This window comes from Neophocaena asiaeorientalis, unplaced genomic scaffold (genome assembly GCF_003031525.2).
Source record: "Neophocaena asiaeorientalis asiaeorientalis breed wild unplaced genomic scaffold, Neophocaena_asiaeorientalis_V1.1 scaffold54, whole genome shotgun sequence".
NCBI lineage: Eukaryota > Metazoa > Chordata > Mammalia > Artiodactyla > Phocoenidae > Neophocaena > Neophocaena asiaeorientalis.
Window position 1 is genome coordinate 1,423 of NW_020174938.1, and position 23,075 is coordinate 24,497.

Genomic DNA, 23,075 nt, shown 5'->3' on the forward strand with positions numbered 1-23,075 from the left:
TATATATATATATATATATATATATATATAAAACTATACTATACTTCCCTGAAGGACCTCACTGAAAAGGTGACATTTGAGCAAAGACCTGAAGGAGGTAAGGGAGCTAAGCCCTATAGATAAAAGTAGGAAGAGCCATCCAGGAAGAGGAAAACTGAAGTACTGAAGTTTAAAAGCCCTGAGGTTTTGAGAAGAGAAGTGACGTGATGACATTTTAACAGGTTCACTTTGGCTAGCGTGTTTGGAATAGACAGTAAGGAGCCAAGGATAGAAACAAAGAAACTAGTCAGAGGAGTACAGCAATAATCCAGGTGAGATATGATGGAGGCTTGGTTGAAGGAGGAAGTAGTAATGCTAGAGAAAGACAGTCAAATTCTGAATGTATTTTAAAGCAAAGCTAACATTATTTGCAGTTAGATTGGATGAGTAGTGTGGGAGAAAGAAAAAGGTCAAGGACAACTTCAAGGGTTTTGGCATACACAACTAGAACAGAGCACCTGGTCATTACGATAGGGAAGACTATGGGACAAGAATGGGTTTTTTTTTCGGGAGGGGTGTTGCAGAGAAGAAAGCAGGAGCTTGTTGTTTGGACATACTAAGTTTGAGTAAAACTGAAGATATATAAAATTGGTAGTCATCAGCAAATGGAGAATATTTAAAGCCACAGAACTGGGTCAACTAGCCAAGGGAATGTGTACACAGAGGGAAAAAAAAGAGAGGTCCAAAGAATGGACTCTACAGCATTTCAGGACCTCAGCAAGTTCTTAGCACAAACTAGAAATGAAGGTCAGTAATACCCTGAAGTATATACTGCAAAACTATTTTTAGAAACTTGGAGGAACTTCAAAAAATATAATCAAAAAAGCCTTTTCTATTCTTTGCCTGAATGAGTACTCTCAAGTTTTCACTGATGCTATAAGATGAAATCGACACCTTTTTAAATTACAATCTGAAATTGGAAACTATAGAGAGATAACCCCTGTTCACCATTATTCTAGACCTGTATTTCTGTAATCCCATGGGTGAAGCTTCTCTATCTTTCAAACCATTTGGGAATAAAGGTATAACAACACATTCAGACTACCTTCCTTCAAATAGCAAAGAACTATCTTCTAAGGAGGAACTACATTTGTGTCCTCAAACAAGACTCATCAGTCATCAGATGATGCTCAAAGCTTGTGAGGTAATGATATTCTACACAGCTGTCTGATCCTCAGATATCACTTTGGAGGCAGATGATAAACTACAGATCTGACAACTCACTTTCCATCTCAAGATATTTCTTGAACTTTTTCTTGTTGTGACAGGCTACCAAATTGATTAAACCTAGTCATGGTATTTGACACTACAGCCAGCAGACTTCTATTTGTTGATTGCTATTGATTTTCTTTGATACTTCATTTAAAAATCAATAGTTGGAAAGAAAAATAGGCTTGGTTTACACATACTTAAACATACTGTTGTATGCTGAAGGAGGCACAAGTTTGGCAGGGCTTTGGCATCCAATTATAAGAAGAGCTCTTAACAGGTAAAAGCAAGGGCTTCAGATCGATATGCAGTTTTCTTTCTTAATCAAAGAAAGTGGCTATAAATTAGGCTCATCAGTGTTATTTTCAAGGCTTTCTTGAAGCAAACAAGTTTAAACTTTTTTGGCGGGGAGACAGGGTCTTCCTTGGATTTACATTAAAAAAGATACATCACTAAGAGTTTTTCTTTGTTTTTAAGGATATTTTTAGTACCTGAAGTTCATCCGGGCTTTTATCTTTTTGGCTTTTTTTTTGTTTTTTTGCCGCTCTTCTCCATCTTTCAAAGGCTCTGGTGGAGCTGCACTTTCAACCACAATGTCAATAATATACTTCTTTAAGGAAAGGTGCTCCTGCAAGATAAATAAATGAAATAATGGTGATGATGATGATGATTAAGAAATAACATAGCATTGATACAGACTACAGTGAGTATGAAAGAATATATAGATGAAAGTAAAAGTAATCTCTATGAAATACTGGTTTCAAAAATTGCTTGGGGAAAAACTGAAGAAACTGTTTTACTTGAGATTTTCATTGACTCACCAAACCTTTGCTGCACATCAATTGCGCTAAATGCTAAGGATACAGCGACATATCCCTGTGCCTTGCAACCCTACACTGCAGTAGGAGAGGTAAAATATGTACACAAATGTATAATACCAAGCTTGAGAGTTAAGAGTGCTATAGGAGCTCAAAAGGGGAAACAAGATCACTGTTCACTCAGGGTAAAGAGCAAAGATTTTAAGAAGGAAGCACCACGTCTGCTATCCCTTGATTGAATTTGAACATATGGATATTGGGGATGTGTGTATTTGTTTGGGCTGGTAGTTGGTAAAGGCAGCAGGAAGGAGAAAGGAAAAGGGCATCTCAGAAAACAGGCAGAGATGAGAAAGTGGAAGGTGGTTACGGGCAGCAGAAGTTGGCCCCAGTGCCCTCCTTAGCCATCTTGGATTTTACGGCTCATCACTGTAATCACTCCCTTGCATGTACACAACTCGCTTGCCCCTCTGTTCTTCTTTCATACTTGCATGGAAAAATCCTAACCCTAAATCCAACTCCTTCCCTACTCTGTACCCATAACTGAGCAGATTAATATGGCTATAATTACAAACCATGTTGACTACTCTAACTTTAAATTTATGACATTACACCTCAAATGGGCTCCAGTATTGCCAGGCAATCAAGCAACCTTAGTCTACCCACATTCTCCTTCCTAGAAATTATTTTAGACCCTCTCCTTAAATTTCCAACACCATTAGCACTGTAGATCACTTCTTCCTCCCTGACACTCTTTCTTCACTAGGTCACTAGACATCACATTGTCCTCCTAACTCCAGCTGTACCTTCTACGTTTTCCTTGCTAGATCCTTTTCCTCTTCTTGACTGGTAAATGTTAAACATCTCAGACCTATCTTCAGATCCTCCCTCTTCTCTATTCAAACTTATCCATCAAGTGCAGTGACTTGAAACATTATTCACACAGGCAATTCCCAAATTTTTATCCCTAGTCCAGACCTCTCCCCTGAACTCCATTCCTATATCAAACTGTCTCCTGAAAATCTCCACTTAAGTAGAATATTTCCACCATAAGCATTTCTAAAATAATATTCTACAACAAAACTCTTACGCTCCCAATATAAATTGCTCTTAGAGTGTTCAGTAAATGGTCCCACTATTTGTACAATTGCTCACATCTAATACACTAGTAACTCCTATCAGCTCTACTTTCAAATATACCCATATTAATCCCAATCCAACCACTTCTCCCCACCACCATCACCTAGTCTAAGGCATCATCAGCTCTCATCCATATTATCGCAATAGCCTCTTAAATGTTCTTGCAGCTTCTATGATCTCCAAATCTTTCCTTTACAAAATCAGCGACTTTTAAAAATATAAATCACATCATATCATTCCTCTTATCAAAATCTTGAGTTCTCATCACATTTAGGGTCAAATCCAAAGTCCTTACCATGGCCTACTAAGCCCCCACATCATCAACCTCTCTCACCTCATCTTACACTACTCTCTCCTTTGTTCACTCCTTTCTATCCACAGTGGAGTGGATGCTGTTGTTCCCCACATTCATCAGGAATGGTACTGCGTCAGGACTCTTGTTTCCTTAGCCAAGAATATTCTTCTCCAAGTACTTGCATAGTCTCAGGTAAAATGAACACCCAATCTTAAGTAACACCTTCTATTATTTGCCATCTTCTTATTTTGTTTATTTTTCTTCATAGGACTTGTCTAATATTAGTGCCTAACATCAATATTCATTTGCAATCTCCTGCACTAGAATATAAGTTTCATGAGGGCACTGACTTCGTTTTGCTCAGTGATGTTTCAGTGTCTGGTACTGTGCCTGGCATACGGTAGGCACTCAATAAGTAAATGTTAAATGAATGATGAGAAGAGCATGAGGTAATAAGATCTAAAATAGTATTTGTGGTCAAATGAATGAAGGTGGTCAAAATGTACAAACTTCCAGTTATAAGATAAATAAATCATGGGAATGTAATGTACAACATAGTGACTATAGTTAACAATACTGTATTGTATATTTGAAAGTTGCTAAGAGAATAGATCCTGAAAGTTCTCATCACAAGAAAAAAAAAATGTTAACTATGTGTGGTGATAGACTTTAACTAAACTTATATGGTAAGTAAGTTTACATTTCATACACTATATATATCAAACATTATGTTGTACACCTAAAACTAACACAAATGTTCTGCCAATTATATCTCAATTAAAAAAAGACAAAAATAGTATTTATGAGGGTTTATTCTACAACATATATTGAGGTAAGTACTTTACATACGATCATTTAGTCCTTTATACTAAAAGGTATATATTGTTGTTATTCCCATCTTAACTATGAGGAAACAAACACATAATCAAATAACTTTTCTGAAGTTAAAAGGTCAAGATCATGACTAAGCAGCTTTGGAGGTAGTAGTGCTAGAGCCTAAGTTTAAACCCAGACAGTATGGTTATGGAGTCTGTATTCTTGACTAGTACCTTACATATATGGCTGGAAAATGAGTTTGAGTCATAGAGTTGTGCTCATTATGAAAATTTTATGCTTAGTGAAGTCAGAGAAAGACAAATCTTTTATGTTCTCTCTTGTATGTGGAATCCAAAAAATAAAACAAATGGATATAACAAAACAGAAACAGACTCACAGTCACAGAGAACAAACTAGTGGTTACCACTGGGGCGAGGGATGGGGAGGGACAAGACAATGGAAGGGGATTAAGAGGTACAAGCTACTAGTTATGAAATAAATAAAAGGATGTAGTGTACAGCACAGGGGATATAAATATATATGTTATATAATATATAACTGTAAGTGGAGTATAATCTATGTAAATATTGAATCACTGTGTTGTACAACTGATAAAAAGAAACTTTTCAATTCATAAACCTACCAAAAAAGCAAAACAGAAACACCACAACCAAAGGCAGAAAATATTCTCTCAAATGCAGAAGCAATTATTTTCTTTATTTAATCATTTATTAAATACTTACTGTGACCAGCAAAGGGCCAAAGTGCATACATTATTTCCTAAAATCTTCACAACCCCATAGAACAGGTGGCAATATGTTTACATTTTACAGATATTTAACAAAGGCTCAAAGAGGTTCAATATTATGTCCATGATCACAAAACTCAAGTTCAAAACCACAACTGGCTGACTTCACAAGACCAACCTTTTTTACTACTCCACATTCCCTCCCGCTACACTGCTCATGTGGGCTGAGTCTCTGACATCTAATTTCTATCACTGCGTTAAGGAAAGGAAATCTTCCAAATGACATCTTCAATTTTGTGAAAAGTTCAATTATACTATTTTCAGTTGTACATAAATGTTATTTACATATCTAATAGAATCCATTAAGTATTAATAGGATCCTTATTATGAAAATGCAGACATTATATAGAAAAATTTGGATTCTATCCAGAACAAAAAAATTGCATCAAAAAAAAAAAGACATTACATTAACATACACATTCACACATACAACACACATCATGCCCTCAAATTTATGTTAATTTTTTAAAAACCTCAAAACTAAAAACAAATGAGAATATATATTTTTGTTTAACTTTTTTCTTAATATAAAATCAACATGTTAATTATAGAAAATATGAATAAAACTAAGAAATAAAAATCTCCTATAATCTTAACACCTAAAAATAATTATTTGAGTATATCATCCAGACATTTTTATTCATATATATTTTTATTAAAATGAGCATACCTTTTATATTTTATAATCTGCTTTTTAAATTTAATATTGCAAATATATTCATACCATTAAATACTGTTCTAGAACATAATCTACTGATTATAGCAGTACACCTAATTTTACTAAATGCTTTTTTGTTAGATATTTGGATTTATTTTATTTATTCAATATAATAAATACCAGGGCAATAAATACTCCTATAGTTAAAATTTTAAACACAGAGTATATTATTCCTTTATGATCAAATCATAGAACTGAAATTCCTGGGTTACAGATTACACATATTTTTTTTTTTTTTTTTTTTTTTTTTTTTTTTTTTTTTTTTTTTTTAAAATTGTGTATTGTTCTGAGTAGTGTGATGAAGTCTCACACCAATCTGCTACATGGCCTGGATGTAAATCTTCCTTTGTCCAGTGTTTCCATGCTGCACCTACCCGTTAGTCACTTAGTAGCCATCTAGGTTATCAGATGGATTGTGGTACGGCAGTGCTTGTTTTTAAGTAACACTATTTTACTTAATAATGGTCCCAAAGCACAGGAGTAGTGATACTGGCAATTCAGATATTCTCTTACTTGCCTAATTTATAAATTAAACTTTATCACAGGTATTTATGTCTAGAAAAAAACAATACAGCTGACCCTTGAAAAATATGGGGGTTAGTGATGCTAATTCCCACACAGTCAAAAATCTGCATGTAATCTTACAGTTGGCCTTCCATGTTCGCAGATTCAACCAACCACAGATCATTTTATTGAAAATAATCCATATATAAGTGGACTCGCATAGCTCAAACCCGTGTTGTTCAAGGATTAACTGTATATATAGTATTTGGTACTATCCATGGTTTTAGGCATCCACTAGGGTCTTGGAACATATCCTCCAAGGATGAGAGGGGACTACTGTAATGTATTTAGTATTTTTTAAAGAAAGAAATGTGAGCTAAGGATTTTATATCCAGCAAAACCAACTTTCAAGTATGAAAAGCACAGATAAACTGTTATCAACATTTAAAAAAACCTCAGAGAATATTATTCTCATAAGACGTTCCTGAAGAATCTACTACAGAACAAGCCTCAGAAAACCAAGACTAGAGAGACGCAGACATAAGACTCGTGGTAAACATTACACGTACACTTACAGAACTAAGACTACACTAGTGATTAAAAGTTAAAGAAATATAGTTATATAATGGCTATATGTCAGGCTTTTCACAGAATTACTAATAAAAAAAGATGAGGAGAATGGGGAAAACATGAAAAGAATTTTAAACTGTTCTCAGTAATTAACATTGGTGGTAGGATTATTAGTAATGTCATTCTAAGACTGCTGTGTGTGTAATGTGGGATGAAGTAAAGGAGATTATGGGTATTATAATTCTATCATTCCCTGTGTCCTTTATATCCTGAATGCTTGGTATGGAAGAAAAGAGATACAGATACAATATGGAGAAGGTTAAATAAAACCCATGTAGTCCTGAATTTGAATTGTAAGAGTTCATGAGTCCATCGTCATTTAATAAATAATAAACATATATGCACACACATATATGAACTTGTATGTAACATACTCACACACATATCACATACATTTTATTTCTTTATTCTGTAATTCTGTTCACAGTGATCCACCCAGTAGCAATGACCATCCCTTCTTCTGCTCTTAAAATACCCTTTCTCAGTAAAAGTAATTAGGGCTTCTTAATGAAATAGTTAATCATAAACTAAATGTCTTGCCATACCAAGTAGCAAGGTAACTAACAAATTCAACTAGGCTCATGTCAAAAGAACTTGAGAGCAAACTTTAAGAGGCTCCCACTGACCAAAAGATAGCATAATTTGAGCTTTAAAAAAAGGAAATTTTCCAATGACTGAAACCCATCAAAAGTGTTTAATTACAGAGTTTATAATGATATATACATTTTAAAAACTAATTGTGGACACAGTTGAAGGATAATAGGAAACCAACTCATTATACTGAAAACAGGTAAACAATCAAAATTTTAACCTGCCACTTGATAACCAAATAGTAGATGAGGGAAAGCATCTCCTTATAAATGTATTCCAAATAATAAATGCAAATGAAATGTATAATTAGAATATCCCCATATCCATGAATTAATGGATTTAAGTATCCATTAATCAAAACCCAAGAGCATCAACAGCTAATATGTCAACATCACAAAAAGAAAGACAATCAGACATTAAGTTCATCCTGATGAAAGAACTCAGCACCAAATACAGTTTTTCCAAATGGGTTAAACCTTAGCTTGATCAAGCCTCTATATCCGCCTGCCCATGAGCAGGCAATAGAGACTACAGAGGAACATACTGCATTGCAGCAGGCTGCACAGTAACAAAGCTTTAGCAAGTCACACAATTCTTCAGCTAGGAACTGAATTTCCCAGTCCCTCTTATAGCTAGTGGTAGCCATGTGACTGAATTCTCATCAATGGTCTATGAATGCATGTTCAGTGTTTGAAGACCATTCACTTTCTTCCCCTTCTGCAAACTGGAACACAGAAGGGCCTATAACACAGCTCTGACTCTGAAGGGGAGGGCATATCTTAGGGGATAATAGAGACAGAAGATGGATCTCTGAAAAACAACATGGCATAAAGCCTTGGGACTGCTTACCTCAGGACTGACCACTTGGGATTGCTTACCTCAGGACTTTATTGTGAGAAATAAACTTCTATGTTCTTAAAATCACTGTATTTTTGTCACTATTACAGCAGATTAGTCTTTTCCCTAATTAATGCAATTATGTACAAAATTTTATAATAATTATATATATCTTTGCATTTTTATATGTGTATACGTATGTGCATAGAATGACTATAAGAAAATAAGGCAATGGGAGGGAGGCTCAAGAGGGAGGGGATGTGGGGACATGTGTATGTATATGGCTGATTTGCTCTGTTGTGCAACAGAAATTAACACAGTATTGTGAAGCAATTATACTCCAATAAAGACCTATTAAAAAAAAAAGGTGGAAAAGTACTAAAAGTTGTCACTAGATGATTGTGATAGATTTTTAATTCTTTCATTTATAATAAGCATGTATAAGTAGAAGGTAAATCATTTTAAAATAGCTCTTATGAGATGAAATCTGGAATTGACTTCAAAAGAGTATTTGTGGAAAGTGAATGGAACGTCAATAAGACAGGATAAGTTTATCATTGTTACAGCTGAGTGATGATTACAGGAGGCTTGTCGTATTATTCTGACTACTACTATAAATGTTTTAAATTCTCCACAATAATCAGTTTAGAAAATCTTGTAACAAGAAATAATTTGTACACATGCATCTTAAAATTCTATGTTTGTCTTTCCAAAAGGAGTAACTGAAATCACAATATTCCTATCTCTCAAGCATCTAAGAACTGGACTTAAAATGAAATTTACATGTTTGTGCACTATTCAAGTGCTAAAAGTGTGTACTCCAAGTTTGAAATCTATTGTAAGGACAGAAGGAGACAATATCCTGCAGAAAATAATCCTTAATGACATTCTTTCTTAAAACCCCAAAGAACTGCCTAAGGTAAGAAAAATACAGCAGTCTCATCTCCTTTTACCTGAAATGTTGCTTGCTTCAAGTTTTCTATAGTTCTGGCTATCCAAAAATAGAGGTTTTCAGAGATTGATATTCCCGCCTCCATTCTATATGAACAACCAAATAGTTTCACAACAGCCCAGTCTACTTAATAATTAATAAATGTTCAGTTAAAAAAACAAAGAAACTGTAAGTAATTTACTTCTGTAACAATACTACTCTATAAATATATTCACACTGCAGTGAGAGCTACAACAAAATATCAGCAGTAGGGAATTGATTACATAAATTATGGTACATGAATTAATATGATCCTATACAGATTTGATCAGTTTCAAACAACAGTAATGATATTAAAAACATTCATTGTATAATGGTAAATAAAAATTCAGTAGATGCAAAAATCCTCAACAAAATACTAGCAAACAGAATCCAACAACACATTAAAAGGATCATACACCATGACCAAGTGGGATTTATCCCAGGGATGCAAGAATTCTTCAATATACGCAAATCAATCAATGTGATACACCATATTAACACATTGAAGAATAAAAACGATATGATCATCTCAATAGATGCAGAAAAAGATTTTGACAAAATTCAACACCAATTTGTGATTAAAAACTCTCCAGAACGTGGGCACAGAGGGAACCTACTTCAACATAATAAAGGCCATATACGACAAACCCACAGCAAACATCATTCTCAATGGTGAAAAACTGAAAGCATTTCCTCTAAAGTCAGGAACAAGACAAGGATGTCCACTCTTGCCACTATTATTCAACATAGTTTTGGAAGTCCTAGCCACAGCAATCAGAGAAGAAAAAGAAATAAAAGGAATCCAAATTGGAAACGAAGAAGTAAAACCGTCACTGCCTGCAGATGACATGATACTATACAGAGAGAATCCTAAAAATGCCACCAGAAAACAACTACAGCTAATCAATGAATTTGGTAAAGTTGCAGGATACAAAATAAATGCACAGAAGTCTCTTGCATTCCTATACACTAATGATGAAAAATCTGAAAGAGAAATTAAGGAAACACTCCCATTTACCACTGCAACAAAAAGAATAAAATACCTAGGAATAAACCTACCTAGGGAGACAAAAGACCTGTATGCAGAAAACTATAAGACACTGAAGAAAAAAATTAAAGATGATACCAACAGATGGAGAGATAGACAATGTTCTTGGATTGGAAGAATCAACATTGTGAAAATGACTATACTACCCAAAGCAATCTACAGATTCAATGCAATCCCTATCAAATTACCAATGTCATTTTTTACAGAACAAAAAATCTTAAAATTTGTATGGAGACACAAAAGACCCTGAATAGCCAAAGCGGTCTTGAGGGAAAAAAACAGAGCTGGAGGAATCAGGCTCCCTGACTTCAGACTATACTACAAAGCTACAGTAATCAAGACAATATGGTACTGGCACAAAAACAGAAACATAGATCAATGGAACAAGATAGAAAGCCCAGAGGTAAACCCACACACCTATGGTCAACTAATCTATGACAAAGGAGGCAAGGATATACAATGGAGAAAAGACAGTCTCTTCAATAAGTGGTGCTGGGAAAACTGGACAGCTACAGGTAAAAGAATGAAATCAGAACACTCCCTAACACCATACACAAAAATAAACTCAAAATGGATTAGAGACATAAATATAATACTGGACACTATAAAACTCTTAGAGGAAAACATAGGGAGAACACTCTGACATAAATCACAGCAAGAGCTTTTTTGATCCACCTCCTAGAGTAATGGAAATAAAAACAAAAATAAACAAATGGGACCTAATGAAACTTCAAAGCTTTTGCACAGCAAAGGAAACCATAAACAAGATGAAAAGACAACCCTCAGAATGGGAGAAAATATTTGCAAACGAATCAACGGACAAAGGATTAATCTCCAAAATATATAAATAGCTCATGCAGCTCAATAATAAAGAAACAAACAACCCAATCCAAAAATGGGCAGAATACCTAAATAGATATTTCTCCAAAGAAGGCATACAGATGGCCAAGAAGCACATGAAAAGCAGCTCAACATTACTAATTATTAGAGAAATGCAAATCAAAACTACAATGAGGTATCACCTCACACCAGTTAGAATGGGCATCATCAGAAAATCTACAAACAACAAATGCCGGAGAGGGTGTGGAGAAAAGGGAACCCTCTTGCACTGTTGGTGGCAATGTTAATTGATACAGCCACTATGGAGATCAGTATGGAGGTTCCTTAAAGAACTAAAAATAGAATTACCATATGATCCAGTAATCCCACTACTGGGCATATACCAAGAGAAAACCATAATTCAAAAAGATACATGCACCCCAATGTTCATTGCAGCACTATTTACAATAGCCAGGTCATGGAAGCAACTTAAATGCCCATCGACAGATGAATGGATAAAGAAGATGTGGTACATATATACAACGGAATATTACTCAGCCATAAAAAGGAACGAAATTGGATCATTTGTTGAGACGTGGATGGATCTAGAGACTGTCATACAGAGTGAAGTAAGTCAGAAAAAGAAAAACAAATATCGTATATTAATGCATTTATGTGGAACCTAGAAAAATGGTGCAGATGAACTGGTTTGCAGGGCAGAAATTGAGACACAGATGTAGAGAACAAACGTATGGACAACAAGCTGGGAAAGCGGTGGGGTGGGGATGGTGGTGTGCTGAATTGGGCGATTGGGATTGACTTGTATACATTGATGTGTATAAAATTGATGACTAATAAGAACCTGCTGTACAAAAAGAAAAAATCAGTTATTTAAATATGCAGGTGTAGATCCATTTATCTACTCTGTTCCACTTGTCTATTTTCCAATCTAGATACTAATACTACACCATTCTGATTGCTATAACTTTTATAATAAGCCTTATAATCAGGTAGCATAAAATCTCCAACTTTGTTCTTTTTCCAAAGTTGTTTTGGTTATGAATCAGCTTGTAAATTGTATTCTGTTCCACTTGTCTATTTTCCAATCTAGATACTAATACTACACCATCTTGATTGATATAACTTTTATAATAAGCCTTATAATCAGGTAGCATAACATCTCCAACTTTGTTCTTCTTTTTCCAAAATGGTCTGGTTATGAATCAGTTTGTAAATTTTTACAAGAAAGTGGAGAAGTACTGAGATCTTCCTGAATGGAACGCTTGTAGGATAGAGCCTGAGGATTTGTCCAAGGTGTTCTCATTTAAGTATTATTTCCTAAGCTCTGTATTTATCTAAAACAGAGATAATGTAGAAAAAAATGTTAAAAAAGCATATATATAAAAATTCTCAATTAAAAATGGCTACCCTTTTAATACGTCTGATGAACTTAATGTGATTGAGAGACACCGATATTGCTGTTTCCATTACCTTGTGCGTGAGACCTATTAGATGTTTGAAAATACTGACCCCTTGGAAAAGAAGTCTGTGTTAATATAATTGTACATTCTATGTTGTCATATGTAGTGTATCACGTAGACAATGTCTGGCTGTACTTGGAAGACTTTTTGAAATCTGATTGCTACTCAATGATTTTCTGTTTTAAAGAGTGTGAAACAGATCACATATGCAAGTAATAAGACCAAAAATCTTAAGACCAATGTATACAATTAAACCACATAGCTTATATTCTTAAAAATAAAAAAAATTCAGGATTCAATCCTTGCAATGCAGCTTATATATAAATAAGTGTGTAAGATTCATATATTCATATGTAAAGAGCTGAAAATTAGATCAAAATGTTAACAGCAGGCAAACTATATTTTTCTCAAATTTTCCACAATTGATATATATTAATATTTTAATTATTGTGAAATTAATGCTAATAAGGAAATGCAAGGAAAAGGCAAGCTATTTAAAGAAAAGAAGATTGGTTTGTATTAGGTTACAGTTGCTATAGGCTCACTTGTGCTGCAGAAGAATAAGTATAACTACGTAAAAATACACTCATCTTTCTGTATCTATCCACAATCCTAATTATTATGGAACAGGCACGAGGAAAAGCAAAGTATACTCTTTGAGACACAGTATCTACGACTCATTTCCAAAATATGAATCAATCAGGACCAAAAATCATCCAAAGGCCCCTGGATCTCCTTCTTTCCTATAAAAACTTAAAAAATACAGCTCCTACTGTATACAATACAATCCTCAGTGCAAGTACTTATCTGCTACTAACAAGTCAGAAATGAGTCTTCATTGGCTATTCTCAGTATTTGACACTGTTAATTCTAAATATCCATTAAGAGGGGAGACTGTTTTTCCTTAGGAATAGAAAAGCAAATCAATGCAGTCGAAACAGCACTGAACTGTGAGTCAAGATAGCTATACCAGGATAAATTCTACAACTCATGGCTAAGTGACTTCTCTGGGCCTCAGTTTCCTCAGTAGGAAAAAAAGAAAAGGGATTAGACAGTAAATTGTAAAGTCCCCCATTTTCTAACATTCTGGAAATGAATGTATCAAGCCCAAAAGCTAATTAATGATGGCTCACTGTGTACACATATACACACAGACAAATTTAAGTCTAGTTTTAAAGTCACAGTTGTGACTTTTTATATAAAAACAACATTGCTGCAATAAGAAATACCAGTACAACATATAAGGAAACGAATACCTATACAGATGATCTCATCAAAGTTTATACCCTTATTCTTTTAATTACCTTTTACAGCATACTAGACCAAACCCTGGCCTTTCTAACATAATTTACTATATTCAACGAAATAATTCATATTGAAGTTTATGACCTCGATATTCTATCAGACTCTTCCTAAAGGTTCTCATAGTTCTTTATTTTTTTTAAGAGACAGGAAAAAATTAAGCCATAGATAGGTTCATGATCTTTGGGAAAGAATGTCAAAGTTCTAATAATAGTTGATTAGCAGGAAAATATAAATGATACAATATAGGATTTTATTAAACTATAATTATTATAGGTCTCTCAAGGGTTACCACACAATAAATACATTTCAAAAACTGTGCTACATCAAAGAAAATAATTTGCTTCCCATTATTTAAAAATATTATAATACAGAACTGAGAATTTTTAAGGATGTTATTCTTCTTTGATCAAAAAGCGTTTAAATATGTCTTCTTTGAATAAAAAGGACCAGAATTTCATTACAGTAATACAAATGTATGTTTACTTGAAAATCAAACGTCATGTTCAAGAGGCATATTCCTCTAGAGCCAAAAGTTTACTTTCAAGAGCAGGGTGGATGCCAAGTTACTAATCTAAACAGATGAGAAATTAATGCAAGGGTTTTCACATTTTGCTTGGAAAACAACATTTTTCTCTCAACCTCATCCTTTACTTTCTAAACTTTGTAATCTAAAATCCAATGATATGAATCAACTCCAGAACCAAATAATGTTTTCTCTTAAATTCTTAAAAATATTATGAGGCATTCTGCTCTTTGAAGCCTGCCTGGCACAACAAGAAGTAAGATAAATAGGAGGCATTTTACAATATTTTCTCACTGTCTTCTACAAAAACTGGGAAAGGGTGAGAAGGCCTGGAGGGTTGGAACTTGTTTTTCTTGTTTCTCTGGATGATGATGGTAAGAAAAGTGAGGGGTGAAGAAGAGGTGGAAGAGTGGAGAGATGAAGGTGTTTGGGAAGGGAAGAAGAAGGAAAATCAGGAGAAAAAGAGGAAGAAGCAGATGAAAGAAGGGAATAAATAAAGAAATACTCAACCACAAACAACATGGCATTTTTAGACAGTACTTTACCACATATTTTGAATACTGACCTCACAGACATAGTATATTGAAAATAATAAGTAACAGGTTAGCTCATTAACATTTAACTTATTAACATTTAATTCAATACTAAGTGCCAAGGGCTTATGCTAACAGCTTAAGTCAAAGAGTCAGAGTTTTACTCAGAATAAGACCAAAAGAATCTAAACTATTATTTTGACTGATATCACTCTTTCATAAAACTATTCCAGCAGATTATCCCCCAGTAAAGCTGATTTGTAATTACTGATTGTTTGGATGGCATTAGCCATATCTACAGACTATTATCATCCAAGCACTATTCAGAAGTGAAAACACCATATACATAAACTAGTTCATTTATATTCAAATGAGTGTTTAGAGATTCATGAAACTATGAAATTTATCAGAGATAGCATAAAATTAAGAGATAGGCTCAAGTGACATTATTTATCTGTATTTCCCTGGTCCCTGGACTAGTGCAGAGTGCACAAGCAGGTGCTGAAGAAATGCTTAAAAAAAAAAATTTGAGAGTTCCATTATATTTAAATAAAATTTTAAATTTAGTCAAACAGTAAATTTAAGAAAATCTGAAATGTAATGCCTTTTATCAAAATAATGCCCTTTGTGACAGCATCATTTTGAAAAATTAAACACATGTGACAATGACAATTTTTAAAACTCGATAGGCTATTTTAATTATACAAAAGATTCAACTCTGCCAAGGTCCCTGTCTACAGGTATAGGATACACTTATGTTCTTATCTACTACAATCTATGTATTATATTGTTTGAAGTGACGGATGAGAAAAATGAAGCTAATGAAATACTGTGAAACAGACACCATGTAAAAGAGAAAAGGCCATCTTCTGATAGAATGATAGTCCACCATCTGTCCCCCTGCCACTCAGTGACAATTACAAATACTCCATCAGTTTTCTGATTGGTGGAGATGATAAATGAGGTAAAGACTTCTTTTTCAGATACTGATATTCCTTTCTGATCTAATCTGAGGTTTAACAGATGACTCAAAGAAAAGCCCAGAGTTCAACAAGCTTATAATTTATCATGCTGTGAAGATGGAAAGAGGTCTGAGCTCAATACTACAACAGGGAATGGTTCAGTAGTATTGAACCACGGCTTATAATGAAAAATATCTTTGCAGAATTCTCAGATTTCAAATATAGCAACTTAGATTAGTATCAGACTTCATCCTCAGAAATCGTTTCAATAATATCCCAGTAACAATATTACCATAGATCACAAATAACATCACCCTTTCAATACAGAATCAAAGAGACAATAATGCTCATAGACAGAGCTGGAACTCCCCATTTGTGAGTGGCTTTCACAAGCCCTGGGTGACAAGGGCTTGAGAGAGTTAGCAGCTTCACATCATAGTCAACAGTACCAGAATAAACATTCCCTTTAAGTCTATTGACCTTTAAATGTTTAAGAAAAGGATGCATGCGAAAAAATAAATACATAGGTTAAAAATAAAAGGATAAAAAAGGATATACCACTCTAACACTAGATAAAAGAAAGCTGGAGTGGTTATGTTAATATTAGACAACATAGCAAAGAATATTATTAGGAATAAAGAAGGTCATTTGACAATAAAAAGGGGTCAATTAGTCAAGAGGACATAACAATGATTAGCATTTATGAATCTAATAACAAGGCTTTGAACAACATGAAGCAAAAACTGGTTGAATTGCCAAAAGAAATAGAAAAACTAACAGTTAAAATAAAAGATTTCCATATCCCTCTCTCAAAAATTGATAGAACAAAAGTAGGCAGAAAACCAGCAAGGATATAGCAGATGATGAAACTTTTTGAGGTGACAATTATGTTCACTATCTTGATCTTGGTGATGGTTTCATGGGTGTATGACTATGACAAAACTTATTAAATCATAAACTTTAAAGTAAGTGCAGTTTAATGTATAACATTTATACCTCAAAGTGCTTTAAAAACAGCAGGAAATTCCCAATTTGTATGAATCTAGGCACTATAATACTGAGTGGAAAAGAGCTAAGTTCAAAAAGAGCACATACAGCATGGTAACTTTTTATAGAGCAGAAAACAACGAAAATAAAAGTATATTTTTTAGTAACAGATCTAGATGCAAAAATAAAACTATGAAGGGAAGAGGAGGAAAGAGGAAGAATATAAAAGTACATATCAAAAACCTAACCAAACTAGGTTTGCCATAACAATACAAAAAAAAAAAATTCTAGGAGAGAGGCATTAAATAAGAAAGAGGAATGTTTCATATTCTTAAAAGGTATAATTCATCAGTAAGATGAAATATGTGTAAATAGTTATGACCACAATAATTATTAAACTTTGTGATATATATTGCAAAAACTGATTTTAAGAATACAAGGAGGCAAAAATAAATAATAATAGCATATTGGCAGTCTTCATTTTTGAGAAAAGGATATTAATGAGCACAAAAATAGGTGTAAAAAAGTAAGAATATTCACATAACAATGAACAAATTTGATCTAACATATATTATACATACCCAAAGAGAAAAAAACATATTCTTCTTAAAATTTTACAATGTATGAAGCTATAAAGAAAATCATTAAATTTCCCAAAGTAGAACCTATATAAGGCATAACCTATGACCATAATGAAATAAAAATTGAAATTGAAAACAAAGAATAGTGCTCATTTTGGCATTACATATTTTAAATTAAAGCAATGCACAGAAGATTAGCCTGGCCCCTATGCAAAATATCTGACAGTCAAATCCATGAATCATTTCACACTTTTAAATACACACAAACACTCATATTCATAAAATAAAGCAAAAGGCATTGCCACCACTCTAATCTATAACCTTGGAACTACCTCTTTGTTTAAAAGAAAATAAAAACTGAAATACAAAATACTTGTAAAACCCACTAATTATTGAGAACCAAGCCCAGCAAGAAATGCTTAAGACTTAAATTAAGAAAACTATACACTTTACTGAATGACACATACATACAAATACAATATATGAGTAGACAAACATGTGGCTGGATGGAAAGAAAGAATATTTAAAAGATGTCCACACTTATCTCAATGCAGTCTCAATCAAAATACCAACAGGATTTTCTTAGCTTACAAGTTAATTGCAAAGGTTATGTAGAAATTGAAAAGCAGAGGAATAGCTAAGGAAATTTTGAAAAAGAATAAAGAAGAACAAACTGACCCTATGAGGAGTAGAAGCAAGAAGACAGCAAATGATATCTACTCAATTTTTGGAGAAAATAAATGTAAAATTGCAAATGTCTACCCAGTGAAAATATCTTTCATAAACAAAAGCACATACAAACAAACAAAATTTCCTACTGGGAGATTCTTACTAACCTGAGTAGTAGGCACAAAGACAGTTGTTCTATTATTATTCTACAAACAGTATATATACATCTTATGTACTCTTCTGCTACATAATGAATTTCACCAAAATATTTTAAAGTAGAAAAAGATACACCATGCATATACTAAATAAATGAAATCTAGTATATGTATACTACTGTCAAACAAAATAAGACTTTAAGAAAATTCTTCAGCGGTAGAAAAAAAAGCCAATTTATTTTGTGAATCTATTATGAACTTGATGTTAAAACCAGAAAGCACCTGCAGAAAAAAAGGAAAACTATTCACCTATAGCATTACTCATGCTACAGAGCCATTTCATATAGTAAAAGGCTGAATACATTGAAATATATACAATTGTAAACTTGTATGCTCTTAGTAACCTAGCCTCAAAATATATGAAGCAAAAATGGATGGAACAAGAAAAAATAAATTTATGATCATAGTGAGAGACTTTAATCTCCTCAATCAGTAATTGAAAGTAGACAAAAATCAATATAGATATAGAATATTGTAATATCATGACTAATATGCTTGATAGAATAGGTAACTAGAAAATACAATTTCTCTTCAGGCACAGAACATTTATAAAATCTTACCCTGTGCTATGCTACTTCAGATTTCAAAGGATTTCAAAGACTACATTCTCTGATCTTACTGTAATTAATGTAGAAATCAACAGACAAAACTCTTATGTTTGGAAATTTCAAGTCAATGTTCTAAACAACCAATGGATAAAAGAAAAAATTCTGAAGGAAATTAGAAAATATTTAGAAGTGAGTAATAATGAAAATATATTGTATCAAAAAAGGCCTTAAAGATTAATATCTTTAGGAAAAAAGGCTAAAAATTAATGAGCCAAGCATTCACCTTAAGGAGTTAGAAAAAGACTGGCAAAAATAAACTCAGAGAAAGAAGTAAAAAGGAAATAATAAAACCAAGAAATGACATTTACTGAGTAAAAAACAAAGAAGCGATAGGATCAACAAACTAAAAACCAAATCTTTAGAAATACGAATAAAATAGAAAAACTCATGACAAGAAAGATCAAGAAAAAAAATATAGGCACAGGACTTCCCTGGTAGTCTAGTGGCTAAGACTCCATGCTCCCAATGCAGGGGGCCTGGGTTCGATCCCTGTTCAGGGAACGAGATCTCACATGCCACAACTAAAAGATCCCGCCTGTCGCAACTAAAAGATCCCGCCTGTCGCAACTAAAACGATCCCGCATACTGTAACGATCCCGCATACTCATGCCGCAACTAAGACCCAATGCAGCCAAATAAATAAATATTTTTTAAAAAATATAGGCACAAATTTTAAATGTCAGAAATGAAAAAGGAGACACCGTTAAAGATTCCTTTAAAAATCACAAAGAATACTATCAAAAATGTTTTGCCAAGACCATTGAAAACTTAAAGAAAACATATAATTTCCTAGTAAATGAAAATTTACCAAAATAGATGTAGTAAATCATAGAAAATCAAAATACACTCAAATAAATAATTGCTAATTTAAAATCTGACCAACTCATTAGGATAGCTACTACCAAAAAAACATAAAATAACAATGTTGGCAAGGATGTGGAGAAATTGGTACCCTTGAGCAGTTTATGGGAAAGTAAAACTGCACAGCTACTGTGAAAAAAAGTTTAGTGTCCTCAAACAATTAAAAATACAATCACAGTACGATCCAGAAATCTACTTCTGGGTATACATATAAATAATCGAAAGCAAGCATTCAAACAGATATTTGTACATGTCCATAGCAGCATTATTTGCCGTAGCCAAATGGTGGAAGCAAACCAAGTGTCTATCAACACATAAATGGATAAACAAGATGTGGTATATACATACAATGGAATATTACTCTGCCCTAAAAAGGAAGGAAATTCTGACATATGCTACAACATGGTTGAATCTTACGCTGAATGAAATAAGCCAGTCACAAAAAAACAAATACTATAGGATTCCATCTGTGTGAGGTGTGTGTGGTAGTCAAATCCTGAGACAGAAGGAATGGTGATTGCCAAGGCCTGGGGGGAGGGAGAATGTGGAGTTATTGTTTAAAGGGTAAAGAGTTTCAGTTTTGCACAATGAAAAGATTTCTGTGGCTGGATGTTGGTGATGGCATACGATGTGAATGTACTTAATGCCACTGAACTGTACACTTAAAAATGGATAGGATGATAAATTTTAACTCGTGTATTTTACCACAAATAAAAAACAGAAAATAATTTTTCAGAAAAAACATATACTAAGAACATATAATTTTATAGACACATTAAACAAAACCTTCAAAGAAAAGATTATTTCTATTTTATGCAACCTATCCCAGGAGTTTAAAAAGAAAGGAAAAACTTGTTAGCTTATATTATGAAGCTAATATAATCTTGAGAAAGGAAAATTACGAAAATCTAACTAAAATATTTGCAAAACAAATTCAACTACATATCTTTTTAATTTTTTCGGTACGCGGGCCTCTCACTGCTGTGGCCTCTCCCGTTGCGGAGCACAGGCTCCGGACGCGCAGGCTCAGCGGCCATGGCTCACGGGCCCAGCCGCTCCGCGGCATGTGGGATCTTCCCGGACCGGGGCACGAACCCGTGTCGCCTAGCATCGGCAGGCGGACTCTCAACCACTGTGCCACCAGGGAAGCCCCTCAACTACATATCTTTAAATCAAGACCAAATAAGTTTAATAACAGAAAAGTCATTAATGTAATATATCACATTAAAAAAATTAAGGGATGGCTTCCCTGGTGGCGCAGTGGTTGAGAGTCCGCCTGCCGATGCTAGGCGACACGGGTTCGTGCCCCGGTCCGGGAAGATCCCACATGCCGCGGAGCGGCTGGGCCCGTGAGCCATGGCCGCTGAGCCTGCGCGTCCGGAGCCTGTGCTCCGCAACGGGAGAGGCCACAGCAGTGAGAGGCCCGCGTACCGCAAAAAAAACAAAAAAAAATTAAGGGAGGGAATTCCCTGGTGGTCCAGTGGTTAAGACTCTGCGCTTTCACTGCCGAGGGCCCGGGTTTGATCTCTGGTGGGCGACCTAAGATCCCACAAGGTGTGCAGTGTGGCCAAAATAATAAATAAAATAAAATATAGGAAAAAGTGAACTTTCCATAAGATCCAGAAAAAAATTTCAATAAAAATTAATACCTACTTATTTTTTTAAGACCTTACAAAACTAGGGAACTTCCTTACTTTGATGAGAGCCATTTATAAAAACTTGTAAATTGTTAAAACTCCAAATCAGAAAATAAACAGGGTAAAAAAAGTCTTAATTTCATTCAGCTTAAAATGCCAAGTTACTGAACTAGTTATCAGCATAAATCTAAGGTCACTCTGTACCCCAAATCCTATAGCATGGTTAACACAGATGAAACCCTGGCAAGAGTCAATTGTACATGCTGTAATTCACTTGTTCTACAATGCCAAAAAGCTAAAAAGCCAACTTGAAATTAAGAATACATGCACCTATCTGAGCAAATCTCATCAAAGTGGTCAAAATGGAATCTAGTATTTTGTCTTTTATAATGGCATCAAAGGATATTGCAACAATTTAAAAGAATAAAGAACTAAGGATGTAACTAGCCAAAATACCCAACTTCACCATAATGGTCTTTTATGGCTGCAGATGCATTCATTTATCTAATTTTAACCTTGAACCAAGAAAAAGCAAAAAAGGGAACACAGAAGACTCCGGAGCAACAGGGACACATCTCCATTGTTCTATTTCTTTTTTAATTTTTTAAAATGCTTTTGCTTTTATCAAAGTTACCCATACACATAATTTACACAGTCAATAGTTCAAGGAAAGTAGTTTCCTACTGGTTTCCCCACTTTTTTCCTCAATCCAGACGCAATGATTTTAGCTGGTTATTTTATCTTTTTTTCTCTATACTCCTTAATATATTTTGTGTTGCTACTTCTTCATTTTTCAATTTTAGGATTATCTACTGACTTTTCATTGTGAAACAAGGACTTAAGCTCTACTCCTGGAACCCGGTCCTCCCACCCACACTGTGTATCTCATGTATTCCCCTATCCTTCCAAATGTAAAGAAAAAAAAGAAGTGCTATCACCTAATTATCCAGGTGACAGGAATATGGGGTTTACTACATTACTTTCTTCTTTTTTTGGTGTAAAATTTTAATATCTAAAAAGAAAATTCAGCAATGCTAGTGAAATATGGGAGAAAAGGTAATATGTTTTATCTTTGCATCAAATAATATATATAAATTATCTACAAGGAATGAAATATTAAATTTATATGACTGAAATTTTCACATAACATAATTATATATCTAAAATTTTTTCACTTTATAAAAATGTCTTCAATGTAATTTTAAACTAGGCCACTTTATTTTTATTTTATATTGGAGTATAGTTGATTAACAATGTTGTGTTAATTTCACATGTACAGCAAAGTGATTCAGTTATACATATACATGTATCTATTCTTTTAAAAATTCTTTACGCTAAGATACTTCATAATCTAAAAAAAATCTTTTTCAGAGAGAGGACCAAACTACGGGACTGTGAGAATTCTGCTTTATAGCTTTGTGATTTTCCTAACACAACAGATGTGCCTACTCTGCCAACTGCAAGAGAAGCC

At 33.9% G+C, this 23,075-nt stretch overlaps 1 protein-coding gene across 1 annotated transcript in view; it reads right to left on the reverse strand.

The window, feature by feature from the left end:
• Positions 1-1,739: 1,739 nt before the first annotated feature.
• SCAPER (S-phase cyclin A associated protein in the ER) overlaps positions 1,740-23,075 on the reverse strand; it is a gene marked incomplete at its 3' end in the record, with an annotated part of 213,744 nt that continues 192,408 nt past the window's right edge. Inside the window, exon 21 of the mRNA XM_024761693.1 lies at positions 1,740-1,876. Coding sequence (XP_024617461.1) covers positions 1,740-1,876 — 137 coding nt within the window. The remainder of the gene's footprint in view (positions 1,877-23,075) is intronic.